General features: G+C 45.3%; 1 protein-coding gene across 1 annotated transcript in view; it reads left to right on the top strand.

Moving 5' to 3' along the window:
• Nucleotides 1-14,168, top strand: part of MATN1 (matrilin 1) — a 38,543-nt gene that overhangs the window by 2,630 nt on the left and 21,745 nt on the right. The window contains exon 3 of the mRNA XM_077299591.1: nucleotides 526-748. Within this exon, the coding sequence (XP_077155706.1) occupies nucleotides 526-748 (223 nt within the window). The remainder of the gene's footprint in view (nucleotides 1-525; nucleotides 749-14,168) is intronic.

The following is a 14,168-nucleotide window of genomic DNA, read 5'->3' as shown; positions in this document are numbered from 1 at the left end:
TGAAATGAATCACCTCTTTCTCCCCTAACTCCTGCCAAATCTTGATTACTACTAATACTAGAAGTCTGACATTATTCGAATCACTGCTGCAAATGTTTTGATGTAATAATGCCAAACATCAAAAAATTGTTCCCATGCACCTTTATGCCATTTGTACATTCCTGAGCCAGGTAGTAAAATGTCTTGTATGCTTCTTGTATTTCCTTAGGATTGATATCTCCCTACCTGTAGAACAGTCAGTTGAGGAATGCGGCTTTGATAAAGCTAAACAGAGACTTGTCAGAGGTGTTATCAGCCAGAGCTGTGAAGGGATGGTACTGGGCCCCTCTTGAGGTGTAGTGTAACTGGATTTGGGAACACACAAACCTTTGTCATGCAATAGCTGTCATTGATGCATAATAGTTAGAATAAATGTCATCAATGCACCTAAATGTTACCAGAAAGTGTAAGCTCAGAACACATCATACTGAATGTAATGAAATAACATAGATTTATTCACTGTACTTGCTGTTTAACTATTTTCAGGTAGCCATTATAGTAACTGATGGTCGGCCTCAGGACGGTGTAAAGGACATTTCTGCCAGGGCTCGAGAAAGTGGATTGGAGCTATTTGCCATCGGAGTTGGTCGTGTTGATATGACCACCCTGCGTCAGATTGCAAGTGAGCCCCTGGATGAACATGTGGACTATGTGGAAAGCTACAGTGTGATCGAGAAACTCAGCAAGAAATTTCAGGAAGCATTCTGTGGTATGTCATACAGGGCTATTTTTTAACAAAATAATAATTATTTTTTAGCTACAGTAATTAATAAAAGATGACTAATTTTAATGTACAATATATATATATATATATATATATATATATATATATATATATTTAACCCAACACACATATAGATCTTACATAGTCTCATTTATTATGTATATTACTGTCCTTTATTTCACAGTGACCTCTTGTTATGTACAGCTCTGTCCCTTAGGTATCAGATTATATAGCGCCCTGTTTTTATTACATAGTGTCCTCTCTTGTTAGATATATAATGTAATGACTGATGATGGAGCATGGGAAACCTTCTTTTCTAATGGCGGAGCTGTTGGACTGATTTTCTTGTCATTGGTTGCTCCATCAGCAGTCATTTTATATTCTAACAATAGAAAGGACTATGCAATACAAGAGGTCACTGTGAATAACAAAAAATAACAAGAATACGCTATGTAAGGGACAGTGCTATATATAATACATAATACTATGCAATAATGGGCTAGCACTGCACATAACAGAGGAAGCTGTAGAATAAGGGACGGCCCCATATACTGTATAACTAGAGAGAATGGTATGTGATAAGAGATGATGCTATACATAATAAAAGAGGAAACTATGTAACTAAGGATGTAAATATACATAATAAGTGATTACACTGTATACTAAGGCACTATGCTATACATAATAAGACTACATTCCTTTATCAGTGTGCAGTGTTGGTGTGCTGCCCGCTTTTATAGACGCATTGAGCATGTCCTATTCTGATCCTCAAAATCGGATCAAAACAAAAAGTTCCCTGAACTTCACTGATCGCATTCTCAGGTCTCGTGATTTTCACAGATGTGCGAATGGATCTATAAAACTCTTCAAGTCTGTGTCCGACTGTCCAATAAAAACATCTGGCAGCACACAGACATACCATACAAATGTGAGAATGTGGCCCAAAGGATTTTACTGATATTTTATCACTCCAAGTCATGCAGTGCAGATACAGAATAATATTTACATCAAGGTACTTACCGCTGATGATTTATCAAATTAGATATGTTTTCTGCTTTTTCTTATTCATCTTGTCAGACCTTCATGTCAACATCTCCCAGCCATGACTCGTCTTGTCACGATGATCATCGCAGCCCTAAAATTAGCAAGGTCACATATATTGCATATATACATGTGTCTCACTCGCACTGCACCCCTGAATACAGATATGTACCCCACCATTAACATGCTATGAGCCACACAACTATCAAAATATATAGTGATAAGTAGCACTGTGCCCCCCATTAACTATAATCACCACCACCCAATAAATATAAACTATTGGGTCTCTATGACTCTCCCCAATTAACTGTAAGATTATGTGCACATGCTACCTTTTTGTTACAGAAAATATGCAATATTTTACTGTACAAGCAACAGGGGGGTATCTGGGGGGCTGCAGCTAGGGCATGTACCCAGGGTGCAGCTGGCACCAGGGGGGCGCAGTCGGGCTGCCTAATGCAGCAGTCCGAAGTGTCTTCACTGGCAGCTGCATTCTGCCACCCCCAGACCGGAAGACAGCAATTCTCTGAGGCAGCTGACAAGCTGTCAGCCATCACAGAGAAACTGCAGCCCAATGGCTCCCAGGGATCAATTATACTTGCGTCTTACAGATGTGAGTACAATTGAAGCTGTGACCACTGGGTCAGAACGACACCAGCAACATGATTATGTCATGTGATCCCGCTGCTGGCATCACTAGCCGATGCTGCAGAGATGCAGATGGGTGGTAAGTGCTCCACTGGAGTTGAAGACACCAAAGATTAAGTGCATGGGAGGGAGATTTGAAGTACGGATGGGGGTGTTTAATGTGTGGGAGGAGATTTGGAGTGGGGATGGGGGTGTTTGATGTGTAGGGGAGATTTGGATTGGGGTGGGGGTGTTTAATGTGTGAGGAAAGACATGGAGGGGGATGGGGGTGTTCAATGTGTGTGGAGACATTTGGAATGGGGATGGGGGTGTTTAATGTGTGGGGAGATTTGCAGTGGGGATTTAATGTGTGGAGGAGATTTGGAGTGGGGATGGGGGTGTTTAATGTGTGGGGAGCTTTGTTGTGGGGATGGGGGTGTTTAATGTGTAGGGGTAGATTTGGTGTCAGGATGGGGTGTTTAATGTGTGAGGGAAGATATGAAGTTTGGATGGGGGTGTTTAATGTGTGTGGGGAGATTTGGGATGGGGGTGTTTAATGTGTGAGGGAAGATATGGAGGAGGATGGGAGTGTTTAATGTGTGTGGGGAGCTTTGTTGTGGGGATGGGGGTGTTTAATGTGTGTGGGGAGCTTTGTTGTGGGGATGGGGGTGTTTAATGTGTAGGGGTAGATTTGGTGTCAGGATGGGGATGTTTAATGTGTGGGGGAGATTTGGAGTGGGGATGGGGGGACTTAATGTGTGGGAGAGATTTGGAGTGGGGATGGGGGATTTAATGTGTGGGGGGAGATTTGAGGACACAAAATGAGGCGCAAAGTTGGGAGATCCAGGGCATGTATGAGGAAACAGTATGGGGGCAAATGTGAGGAAACAGAAAGGGGGACATGTACGAGGAAACAGTATGGGGGAATGGGGGACATGTATGAGGAAACAGTGTGGAGGATGGGTGCAGACAGAGTGGGGAGCGAATGGGGGAATGTATGCAAACACAGCATGAGTAGCAATGGGAATAATATATGTGGAAAGAGTATGGGGGTGAGGGTGACGGGATATGTGCAGCCGGGGGTATGTGTGAGCAGGCAGTATAGAGAGTAAGGGGGTAAATATAGGAAGAGACAGTATGTATGGTGAACAGGGTGGATGTGAGAGAAAACAGTATGAGGAGGGAGGGGAATAGTGTGAGCAGGGGCGCCTGTTGTGAATTTGGATTCTGGGCTCCCCCGGTGGCCGCTTGTGGAATTGGACTTGTCATCCTCTTTCCTGTTTCACCTGGTTCCATCAGTAGTGGGTGTCGCTATTTAAGCTCATTTCTCTGGTGGTTTCTTGCCGGTCAACAATGTTATCTGATGCCTCTCAGTGCTTGTTCCTGCTTCTAGACAACTACTAGATAAGTTGGACTTTTGTCCATGTTTTGTTTTGCCTATTTGTTCCAGTTCACAGCTGAAGTTTTGTTACTGTGTCTGGAAAGCTCTCGTTGATCAGGGATTGCTACTCTGGCGTTATGAGTTAATGCCAGAGTTTAAGGTAATCTCTGGATGGTGTTTTGTTAGTGTTTTTCTGCTGACCATGAAAGTATACTATCTGTCTTCTGCTATCTAGTAAGCGGACCTCAAATTTGCTAAGACTATTTTCCTGCTGCGTTTGTTGTTTCATCTGAACTCACCGTCATTATATGTGGGGGGCTACTGTCTTCTTTGGAATATTTCTCTAGAGGTGAGCCAGGTCTTATATTTCCCTCTGCTAGCTATTTAGGTCTTAGGCCAGAGCTGGGCATCTAGCGATAAATAGGAAATGCTACCTGGCTATTTCTAGTTGCGCGGCAGGCTTAGTTCATGGTCAGTATAGTTCCATCTTCCGAGAGCTTGTCCCTCTATAGGCTTGCTATGATCTCTGCCTGCAGAGATCATGACAGTTTGACCGGCCACTAAAGTGTTAAAGACCCAGGTTGAGAAAGGAGAGTTTTTCAGGTTCTGCGGTCTAATTCTTTATGTGTGAAGGGGTCTAAGTGCGTTTTTGGGGTCCAGAAAATTTCCTTTTTGGGGTATATTTTTTCTCCCTCTTCCATTGAGATGGATCCCGTCAAGGTGCAAGCTATTTGTGACTGGACTCAGCCCTCCTCTCTTAAGGGTCTTCAGAGATTTTTGGGCTTTGCCAACTTTTACCGCCGATTTATTGCTGGTTTTTCGGATGTCGTTAAACCACTGACTGATTTGACCAGACAAGGCGCTGATGTTGCTAATTGGTCCCCTCATGCTGTAGAGGCCTTTCAGGAGCTTAAGCGCCGTTTTGCCTCTGCCCCTGTGTTGCGTCAGCCTGATGTGAATCTGCCTTTTCAGGTTGAGGTTGACGCTTCGGAGATCGGAGCTGGGGCAGTGTTGTCGCAGAAAGGTTCCGACTGCTCCGTCATTAGGCCTTGTGCCTTCTTTTCTCGCAAATTTTCGCCCGCAGAGCGGAATTATGATGTTGGGAATCGGGAGCTTTTGGCCATGAAGTGGGCGTTTGAGGAGTGGCGCCATTGGCTCGAGGGGGCTAGGCATCAGGTGGTGGTATTGACTGACCACAAAAATTTGATTTATCTTGAGACTGCCAGACGCCTGAATCCTAGACAGGCGCGCTGGTCTTTATTTTTTTCTCGCTTTAATTTTGTGGTGTCATACCTACCGGGTTCTAAGAATGTTAAGGCAGATGCCCTTTCTAGGAGTTTTGACCCGGACTCTCCTGGTAATTCTGAACCCACAGGTATCCTTAGGGAGGGAGTAATTTTGTCGGCCGTTTCTCCTGATCTGCGGCGGTCCTTGCAAGAGTTTCAGGCGGATAGACCGGATCGTTGTCCGCCTGATAGACTGTTTGTTCCGGATGATTGGACCAGCAGAGTCATCTCTGAGGTACATTCTTCTGCATTGGCAGGTCATCCCGGAATTTTTGGTACCAGGGATTTGGTGGCAAGATCCTTCTGGTGGCCTTCCCTGTCACGAGATGTGCGAGTCTTTGTGCAGTCATGTGACGTTTGTGCTCGGGCCAAGTCTTGTAGTTCTCGGGCTAGCGGACTGCTGTTGCCCTTGCCTATTCCTAAGAGGCCTTGGACACACATCTCGATGGATTTTATTTCAGATCTGCCTGTTTCCCAGAAGATGTCTGTCATCTGGGTGGTCTGTGACCGTTTCTCTAAAATGGTCCATTTGGTTCCTCTGCCCAAGTTGCCTTCTTCTTCTGAGTTGGTTCCTCTGTTTTTTCAGAATGTTGTCCGATTGCACGGTATTCCTGAGAATATTGTTTCTGACAGAGGTACCCAATTTGTGTCTAGATTTTGGCGGGCATTCTGTGCTAGGATGGGCATAGATTTGTCTTTTTCATCTGCTTTTCACCCTCAGACTAATGGCCAGACCGAGCGGACTAATCAGACCCTTGAGACATATCTGAGGTGTTTTGTCTCTGCTGACCAGGATGATTGGGTTGCTTTTTTGCCATTGGCAGAGTTCGCCCTCAATAATCGGGCCAGTTCTTCCACCTTGGTGTCCCCGTTTTTCTGTAATTCGGGGTTTCACCCTCGATTTTCCTCCGGTCAGGTGGAATCCTCGGATTGTCCTGGAGTGGATGCGGTGGTGGAGAGATTGCATCACATCTGGGGGCAGGTTATGGACAATTTGAAGTTGTCCCAGGAGAAGACTCAGCGTTTTGCCAACCGTCATCGTCGTGTTGGTTCTCGGCTTTGTGTTGGAGATTTAGTGTGGTTGTCTTCTCGTTTTGTCCCTATGAGGGTCTCTTCTCCTAAGTTTAAACCTCGGTTCATCGGCCCTTATAGAATATTGGAGATTCTTAATCCTGTTTCTTTCCGTTTGGACCTCCCTGCGTCCTTTTCCATTCATAACGTTTTTCATCGGTCGTTATTGCGCAGGTATGAGGTACCTGTTGTACCTTCAGTTGAGCCTCCTGCTCCGGTGTTGGTTGAGGGTGAGTTGGAGTACGTTGTGGAGAAAATTTTGGACTCTCGTGTTTCCAGACGGAAACTCCAGTATCTGGTCAACTGGAAGGGTTACGGCCAGGAGGATAATTCTTGGGTCAATGCATCTGATGTTCATGCTTCTGATCTTGTTCGTGCCTTCCATAGGGCTCATCCTGGTCGCCCTGGTGGATCTGGTGAGGGTTCGGTGCCCCCTCCTTGAGGGGGGGGTACTGTTGTGAATTTGGATTCTGGGCTCCCCCGGTGGCCGCTTGTGGAATTGGACTTGTCATCCTCTTTCCTGTTTCACCTGGTTCCATCAGTAGTGGGTGTCGCTATTTAAGCTCATTTCTCTGGTGGTTTCTTGCCGGTCAACAATGTTATCTGATGCCTCTCAGTGCTTGTTCCTGCTTCTAGACAACTACTAGATAAGTTGGACTTTTGTCCATGTTTTGTTTTGCCTATTTGTTCCAGTTCACAGCTGAAGTTTTGTTACTGTGTCTGGAAAGCTCTCGTTGATCAGGGATTGCTACTCTGGCGTTATGAGTTAATGCCAGAGTTTAAGGTAATCTCTGGATGGTGTTTTGTTAGTGTTTTTCTGCTGACCATGAAAGTATACTATCTGTCTTCTGCTATCTAGTAAGCGGACCTCAAATTTGCTAAGACTATTTTCCTGCTGCGTTTGTTGTTTCATCTGAACTCACCGTCATTATATGTGGGGGGCTACTGTCTTCTTTGGAATATTTCTCTAGAGGTGAGCCAGGTCTTATATTTCCCTCTGCTAGCTATTTAGGTCTTAGGCCAGAGCTGGGCATCTAGCGATAAATAGGAAATGCTACCTGGCTATTTCTAGTTGCGCGGCAGGCTTAGTTCATGGTCAGTATAGTTCCATCTTCCGAGAGCTTGTCCCTCTATAGGCTTGCTATGATCTCTGCCTGCAGAGATCATGACAGGCGCCGCTACCATGTGGCAAGCTGAGTACTTTGCCTCAAGCGGCACTGCCGTCGATGAAGAGAGGGGGCGGCAGATTCTGCCGGGTAGTAACTGAATTTGCGTCGTAGACGTAGGTTCAGTTACTACTGTATTCAAGGCTCCCAACCATCCCGAATGGCCGAATCCCCTCATCCAGCCTCCCTGGCTCATGTGACCGGTCACATAATCATGACATCATCACTGGTCCTCAACCTGAAGTCACTCCTCTCCTGCATCTGCTGGGGCTGCTCATAGAAGACTGTTCTGAGCGCACAGGACCTGTGATGATGTCACCGGATGGGATGAGTCAGTGGTCACATGATCAGTGGCCTCAATATATGCAGGACTCTGCTGTGCTGGTTATCATGGTGCTGGAAGAGGGTAAGCTTATGTGTGGGGTCAGGAGGGGTTTACAGTGAGGATGTAGCGGAGCCGTGTGTGTACGAGGTGTGCGGAGCTGAGCCGTGTGTGTATGAGGTGTACAGAGCGGAGCCGTGTGTGTATGAGGTGTACGGAGCAGAGCCGTGTGTGTATGAGGTGTGCAGAGCTGAGCCGTGTGTGTATGAAGTGTACGGAGCGGAGCCGTGTGTGTATGAGGTGTATGGAGCGGAGCCGTGTGTGTATGAGGTGTGCAGAGCTGAGCCACGTGTATATGAGGTGTACGGAGCGGAGCCGTGTGTGTATGAGGTGTACGGAACGGAGTCGTGTGTGTGTACGAGATGTGCGGAGCTGAGCCGTGTGTGTGTATGAGGTGTATGGAGCGGAGCCGCATGTGTATGAGGTGTGCAGAGCAGAGCCGTGTGTGTACGAGGTGTGCGGAGCTGAGCCGTGTGTGTATGAGGTGTGCAGAGCTGAGCCGCATGTGTTCGAAGTGTGCGGAGCTGAGCAGCGTGTGTACGAAGTGTGCGGAGCTAAGCTGCGTGTGTACGATGTGTGCGGAGATGAGCCGCGTGTGTACGAGGTGTGCGGAGCGGAGCCCTGTGTGTACAAAACGGAGCCCTGTGTGTATGAAGCTGACCCATGTATGTATACAGAGCGGAGCAGAGGGGTGTATGGACTGGTGCCATTTTGCAGTTTGCCTCAGGCAGCAGAGAGGCTAGGTTCACCCCTGAGTGTGAGGAGACAGTATGGGGCAGAAAAGTGAGTGGGCATAGAATAGAGACTGAGTAGTAGGGGTGTAGCATGGGGGGCCTGTGTAAGGGTACAGCAAGGAGGGGACAGTATACCATGGAGGGGGAGTGTGATGAAAGCGTACAGTATGAAGACTGGGCCCTATAGGGGGACAAAGTGTGAGAGGACAGTGTGAAGAGGAAGGCCAGTATGGAAAGGAGAGGTCAGTGTGAAGAGCATGTTCCATAAGCGGGACAGTGTGGGGGTCATATTTAGTGCAGGGAATATAGTGAGAGACAATTATAATGACACTGCTATCTTTAAGGGCGTTGTGTAGGGATGTGCTGCAAGAAGACTGGAGAAGATGGAAGTCTGCAGAAACGGATGTGGATGAGAAAACTCATCATGGGGTCTGGACAAGATGAAGAAAAGAAGCATAACGACTCCAGAGACAACATCATCTATAAGGTACCTGGATGTAAATGTTATTTGTGATACTAACTAATTCTCATGTTTTTATTTATCTTAGGAGCATTAAAGGGAATGTCCAGGTTTGTAATGAGTCTGCAGTCATTCTTTGTGACTGCAGACTTCTGACTTCTCACAGTGCACACTGCACGCTGTCAGGATTCTCTCGTGCTGGCAATTTACATACATGCGGTCACATGCTGACTAGACATGCGTGGCCTCACTCAATTAAAATGAACTAAGCGAGGCCGGGCACGTCTAGTCGGAATGTGATCAGAGGTATACAAATCACATGCTTGTGCTGACATGACTGTCCACTGGCAAGGGAGAATTCTAAAAGTGTGAAGCTTACTCTTTATGACAATTCAGAAGCCTGCGATGCCATGATTCAGCTCTGCAGGTTCCAGTAGTCATCACATGAACACTTCACTCATATGTGATTTTCATACTTATGGTCCTGTGACAATGAGACTGCTTCTCTCAGTTTTTCACTGAATATTGAGAGCATTAGGGAGAGGAGCTCATCGTCACTTGATTGAGTGTGCAAATTGCATATGTGCTTGGGGGTGGCGCAAAACTGAATTCTTGCCCCGGGTGCCAGCAAACCTAGGTACACCTCTGACAAGCAAAGTGAATGAGCAAGACTCGTTTGTGACTTGTAGGATTGCTACTTCCAACAGGTGGTGCCATAGTGTTCAAGTCCTCTTCCTCTCCGAAGAAGCAATTTGCATATAAAATTTCCCAGAGGAGCATTGCACAGGGAATAAGCCTCCTTAGTCCTTACCTTGACAAGTTAGAGCTGGTATGTCACTCTCCACAAGGAGAAACTTTACCCCTGAGATTCCTGAAGTCTCCTGCACACATTGCTTATTTTTTTCCATGCAGATTTGCAGCAGATTAAAATTTTCATAATGTCAAATATTGTGCATATTTCACCCACACTAATGAGTGGGGGGAAATACGCAACAAAAGCATGTAAAAAAACATGGCAAAAATGTATTTTACACAGCGATCTTCCTGCCAGGACATGAAGCTGAATTTTCTCCTGCAAATTCTGAATGTGTGCACATAGTCTTAGTCCCTGTCCTGTGTCCCCCCCATTCATTATAAGTTCTTGATAACATGATAATGAATTTGGAGGTGGGAGAAGACATTTTCAGATAATGAGCATCCTCCACCAGCTCACAGTTCATTACAAGTCCCTGACAGCATCTTCTCCCACCTTTCAATTCATTATTAATAGTGATGGGCGAGCACTAAATTGCTCAGTTGCTCGTTGCTCGGGTCGAGCAGATTGGAATACTCGGGTACTCGGCCAGAACAACGAGCCCAATGTGAGTCTATGGGAGACCCGAGTATTTTTACTGCGATTCCCCCCGTGGGTCCTTTTAAGGTCTAAAAACGTCTGAAAATGATGGAAACACTGCTCAAATGACATGGGAACATCATGGGGATCGCCCCTGGAATCATTCCTGACTCCTAGCTCACAGCTTTAATCATTTTTTTCCGAGATTCATGCCATTTTTCCCGCTGCCACAAAAAACACAAGAAAACGAAACCAAAACGGGTTTTGCTTGGAAATATGTCAAGGTACATCCTTTGCAGGTTAATGACTTGCCTGTGAGGCCAAATATTTAACCCCAGACCGAAAATTTCCTCTCCCACTTAAACTTAGTTCAGACGCAGCATTTTTGAAGCGTTTTTCAACTTTAACATTGCTTTCAACCACTACAAATGCATTCACTGGGAAATGTCATTGTAACATTTAACACCCCTAGCTGGCCATGTGGTGTGTGACACATACGCAGACCCATCTCGTTTCATTTATGAAGGAGGGACTCTTAAAGTCACGGAGCTTATTTTTACTGGTGCATCAGGCGGCATTAATCTTCTTAAAGGGCCATTATGAAACAGTGGGTCTCCTAAGCTGTTGTAGCCTATGCTGTGAGTGGATGGGCTGCCAAGAATTACTATGCACCACAATACCCCTTTCATAAGATGTCCAGGGGGGACTCCTGAAAATTTTTGCATTGAATGCAAGGCCAGCTCTGCTACCAATTCATATGCCCCCACTTACACCTTGGAACCCACATACTGGATAGGCCCATGAAAATCCACTTCACAATATGCATTTTGTGCTCCATACTCCTTTGTTTTATACATTGGCAGGAAGGCGAGTCCTGCTGCATAGTCAGTCATATGCATCCCATTAGGCCTTGGAACCACATACTGGATGGGCCCATGAAAATCCACTTCACAATATGCATTTTGTACTCCTGTACTCCTTGGTTTTACACATTGGCGGCAAGGCCAGCCCTGCTGCATAGTCATATGCACCCCATTACGCCTTGGAACCCACATAGTGGATGTGCCCATGAAAATCTGCTTCACAGTATGCATTTTGTACTCCTTGGTTTTACACATTGGCGGCAAGGCCAGCCCTGCTGCATAGTCATATGCACCCCATTACGTCTTGGAACCCACATGGTGGATGAGCCCATGAAAATCCACTTCACAATATGCATTTTGTACCCCCCTACTCATTGGTTTTACACATTGGCGGCAAGGCCAGCCCTGCTGCATAGTCACATGCACCCCATTAGGCCTTGGAAGCCACATAGTGGATGTGCCCATGAAAATCCACTTGACAATATGCATTTTGTACTCCCGTAATCCTTGGTTTTACTCATTGCCAGCAAGTCGAGCCCTGCTGCATAGTCAGTCATATGTGCCCCATTACGCCTTGGAACCCACATAGTGGATGTGCCCATGAAAATCCACTTCACAATATGCATTTTGTACTCCTGTACTCCTTGGTTTTATACATTGGAGGCAAGGCCAGCACTGCTGCATAGTCATATGCACAACATTACACCTTGGAACCCACATAGTGGATGGGCCCATGAAAATCCACTTCACAATATGCATTTTTTACTCCCGTACTCCTTTGTTTTACACATTGGCAGGAAGGCGAGTGCTGCTGCATAGTCAGTCATATGCACCCCATTAGGCCTTGGAACCCACATAGTGGATGTGCCCATGAAAATCCACTTCACAATATGCATTTTGCACTCCTGTACTTCTTGGTTTTACACATTGGCGGCAAGGCCAGCCCTGCTGCATAGTCATATGCACAACATTACACCTTGGAACCCACATAGTGGATGGGCCCATGAAAATCCACTTCACAATATGCATTTTGTACTCCCGTACTCCTTGGTTTTACACATTGCCAGCAAGGCGAGCCCTGCTGCATAGTCAGTCATATGCAGCCCATTATGCCTTGAAACCCACATACTGGATGCGCCCATGAAAATCCACTCGTATGTTTTAATGGTATGATGGTTTCCTCTTTGCAGAATTATTTACAGGAGAATTTGGCAATTGTGTTTGCCTTGTTTTTAACACCAAGGTTCAGATACAGCTTTAAAAAAGGCTAATCCTTGCAATACAAAGCAATTTCATTGCAAACTCCAAAATTCAAGGAATATTAAGATTGAATCGTGTGAGTGTGTACATTTTTGTATATGTTAACAGTAACATACAATGGTTAATAAGTACATATAAGGATTACATAAATATACTGATTACATATATATGAAGATTAACTTCATACAGTCTACCTAGATCATCACCAAGAGGCTTTTAAATATCATCCGTCTGGAATATCCAAGAAGCAACACCAAGACAGGGAAACCCTGGGGGATTACCTACACTGCATGGGCGTCCCCAATTATGCAGGTATCAGCACACTGTACATGTACAGGTACCCCAGTTTTGGCATCTGTCTTAGTCATGTTTCACTGGTCTTATACAGTGATTTACACTATGTAGTAACTCTAGTTTCACCAGGACCTTCAAGTGGCCACTTTTCAAGGTTGGATGAAACTAAGATATCATGGACTCAACAGACGAGGGGCCATAAACCCCTAGAAAATAAAAGCCACAAGGATTTAGATCAAACCACCACAGGCAGAGTTTCAGTAAACCTTAATGTTTTACAATGACAAACATCAAACATATAGAGGCTTTGAACTGTTTGTGAAGTGAGTAAACAAACATTTATCAAGATTGTGTCAATATGAGCATTGTCTGTCAGATCTGTAAATGTTTTACAAGACATGCAGCTATGTGATTGTATGAATGCATTCAGTGTGCAGTATTTCAATCTTGTTTACAAATCGCCAGTTGTATATTCGCCATTTGTACATTTGAGGCAGCCAAAGTTATGGCTCTCAAGGAGAGAAACTAATATAGAGGACAAAGCTATATTTTTAATGAACTACTGAGCCAAACTAACAGCATTGCTTCATCAAATTTATATGAAGTGTATTGTGTCCAATATGAGCAACCAGGCAACACAAAAAAGAGCTTTTCAAGTGAGCTCTTTAAGGTACACAAATGTGAAGTGTTTGCCATCAAGGATGTGGTTTCACCAATGGAGGGTACATTTTTTAAAAATATACTATTGCCATCACAGCCCTCCTTGCCCAAACTTCACGGGCCTATAACAGTACAAATCATGTTCACCCAGGTCATGTCGTAGGAGATAAGGAAGAGACATTGCAGGAGACAGAGTTAAGAATTAGGGCCAATGTAATGGGGTGGGTCTCTGAGACTTGTAATGCAGTGCATGATTTGCCAAACAATTCCCCAATGGGTGTACCTTTTTTAAAAATACACTAGTGCCATCGCATGCCCCTAGCCCAAGCTTCAACGGCCTATAACAGTACTGAGCACGTTCACCCTGGTGATCTAGTGGCAGATACATTTTAGATTGCAGGAGACCGAGTTAAGAAGTCGGCCCAATGGAATGTCATGCCCAATTCCCCAATATGGGGTCTTTTTTTAAAAATAAAAGAGTGCCATCACAGCCCCCTTGCCCACAATTCACCGTACAGAGCACGTTAACCCTGGTCATCTAGTGGCAGTTAAAGGACACACTGCAGGAGACAGAATGAAGAAGTAGGCCCAAAGTAATGTTATGCCCATTTCCCCAATGTGGGGTCCATTTTTTAAAAAATAATATAGTGCCATCACAGCCCCTTGCCCAAAATTCACTGGCCTATAACAGTACAGAGCACGTTAACCCTGGTGATCTCCTGGCAGGTACAGGACAGATTGCAGGCGACTGAGTTAAGAAGTAGGCCCAATGTAATGTCATGCCCAATTCCACAATGTGTTGTCCTTTTTGAACTTAAGAAAATAGTGCCATCACAGCCCCCTTGCC

This window comes from Ranitomeya variabilis, chromosome 3, assembly GCF_051348905.1.
Source record: "Ranitomeya variabilis isolate aRanVar5 chromosome 3, aRanVar5.hap1, whole genome shotgun sequence".
NCBI lineage: Eukaryota > Metazoa > Chordata > Amphibia > Anura > Dendrobatidae > Ranitomeya > Ranitomeya variabilis.
The sequence above is the reverse complement of the archived record's forward strand: the minus strand, read 5'-3'. Positions and strand labels throughout refer to the sequence as shown.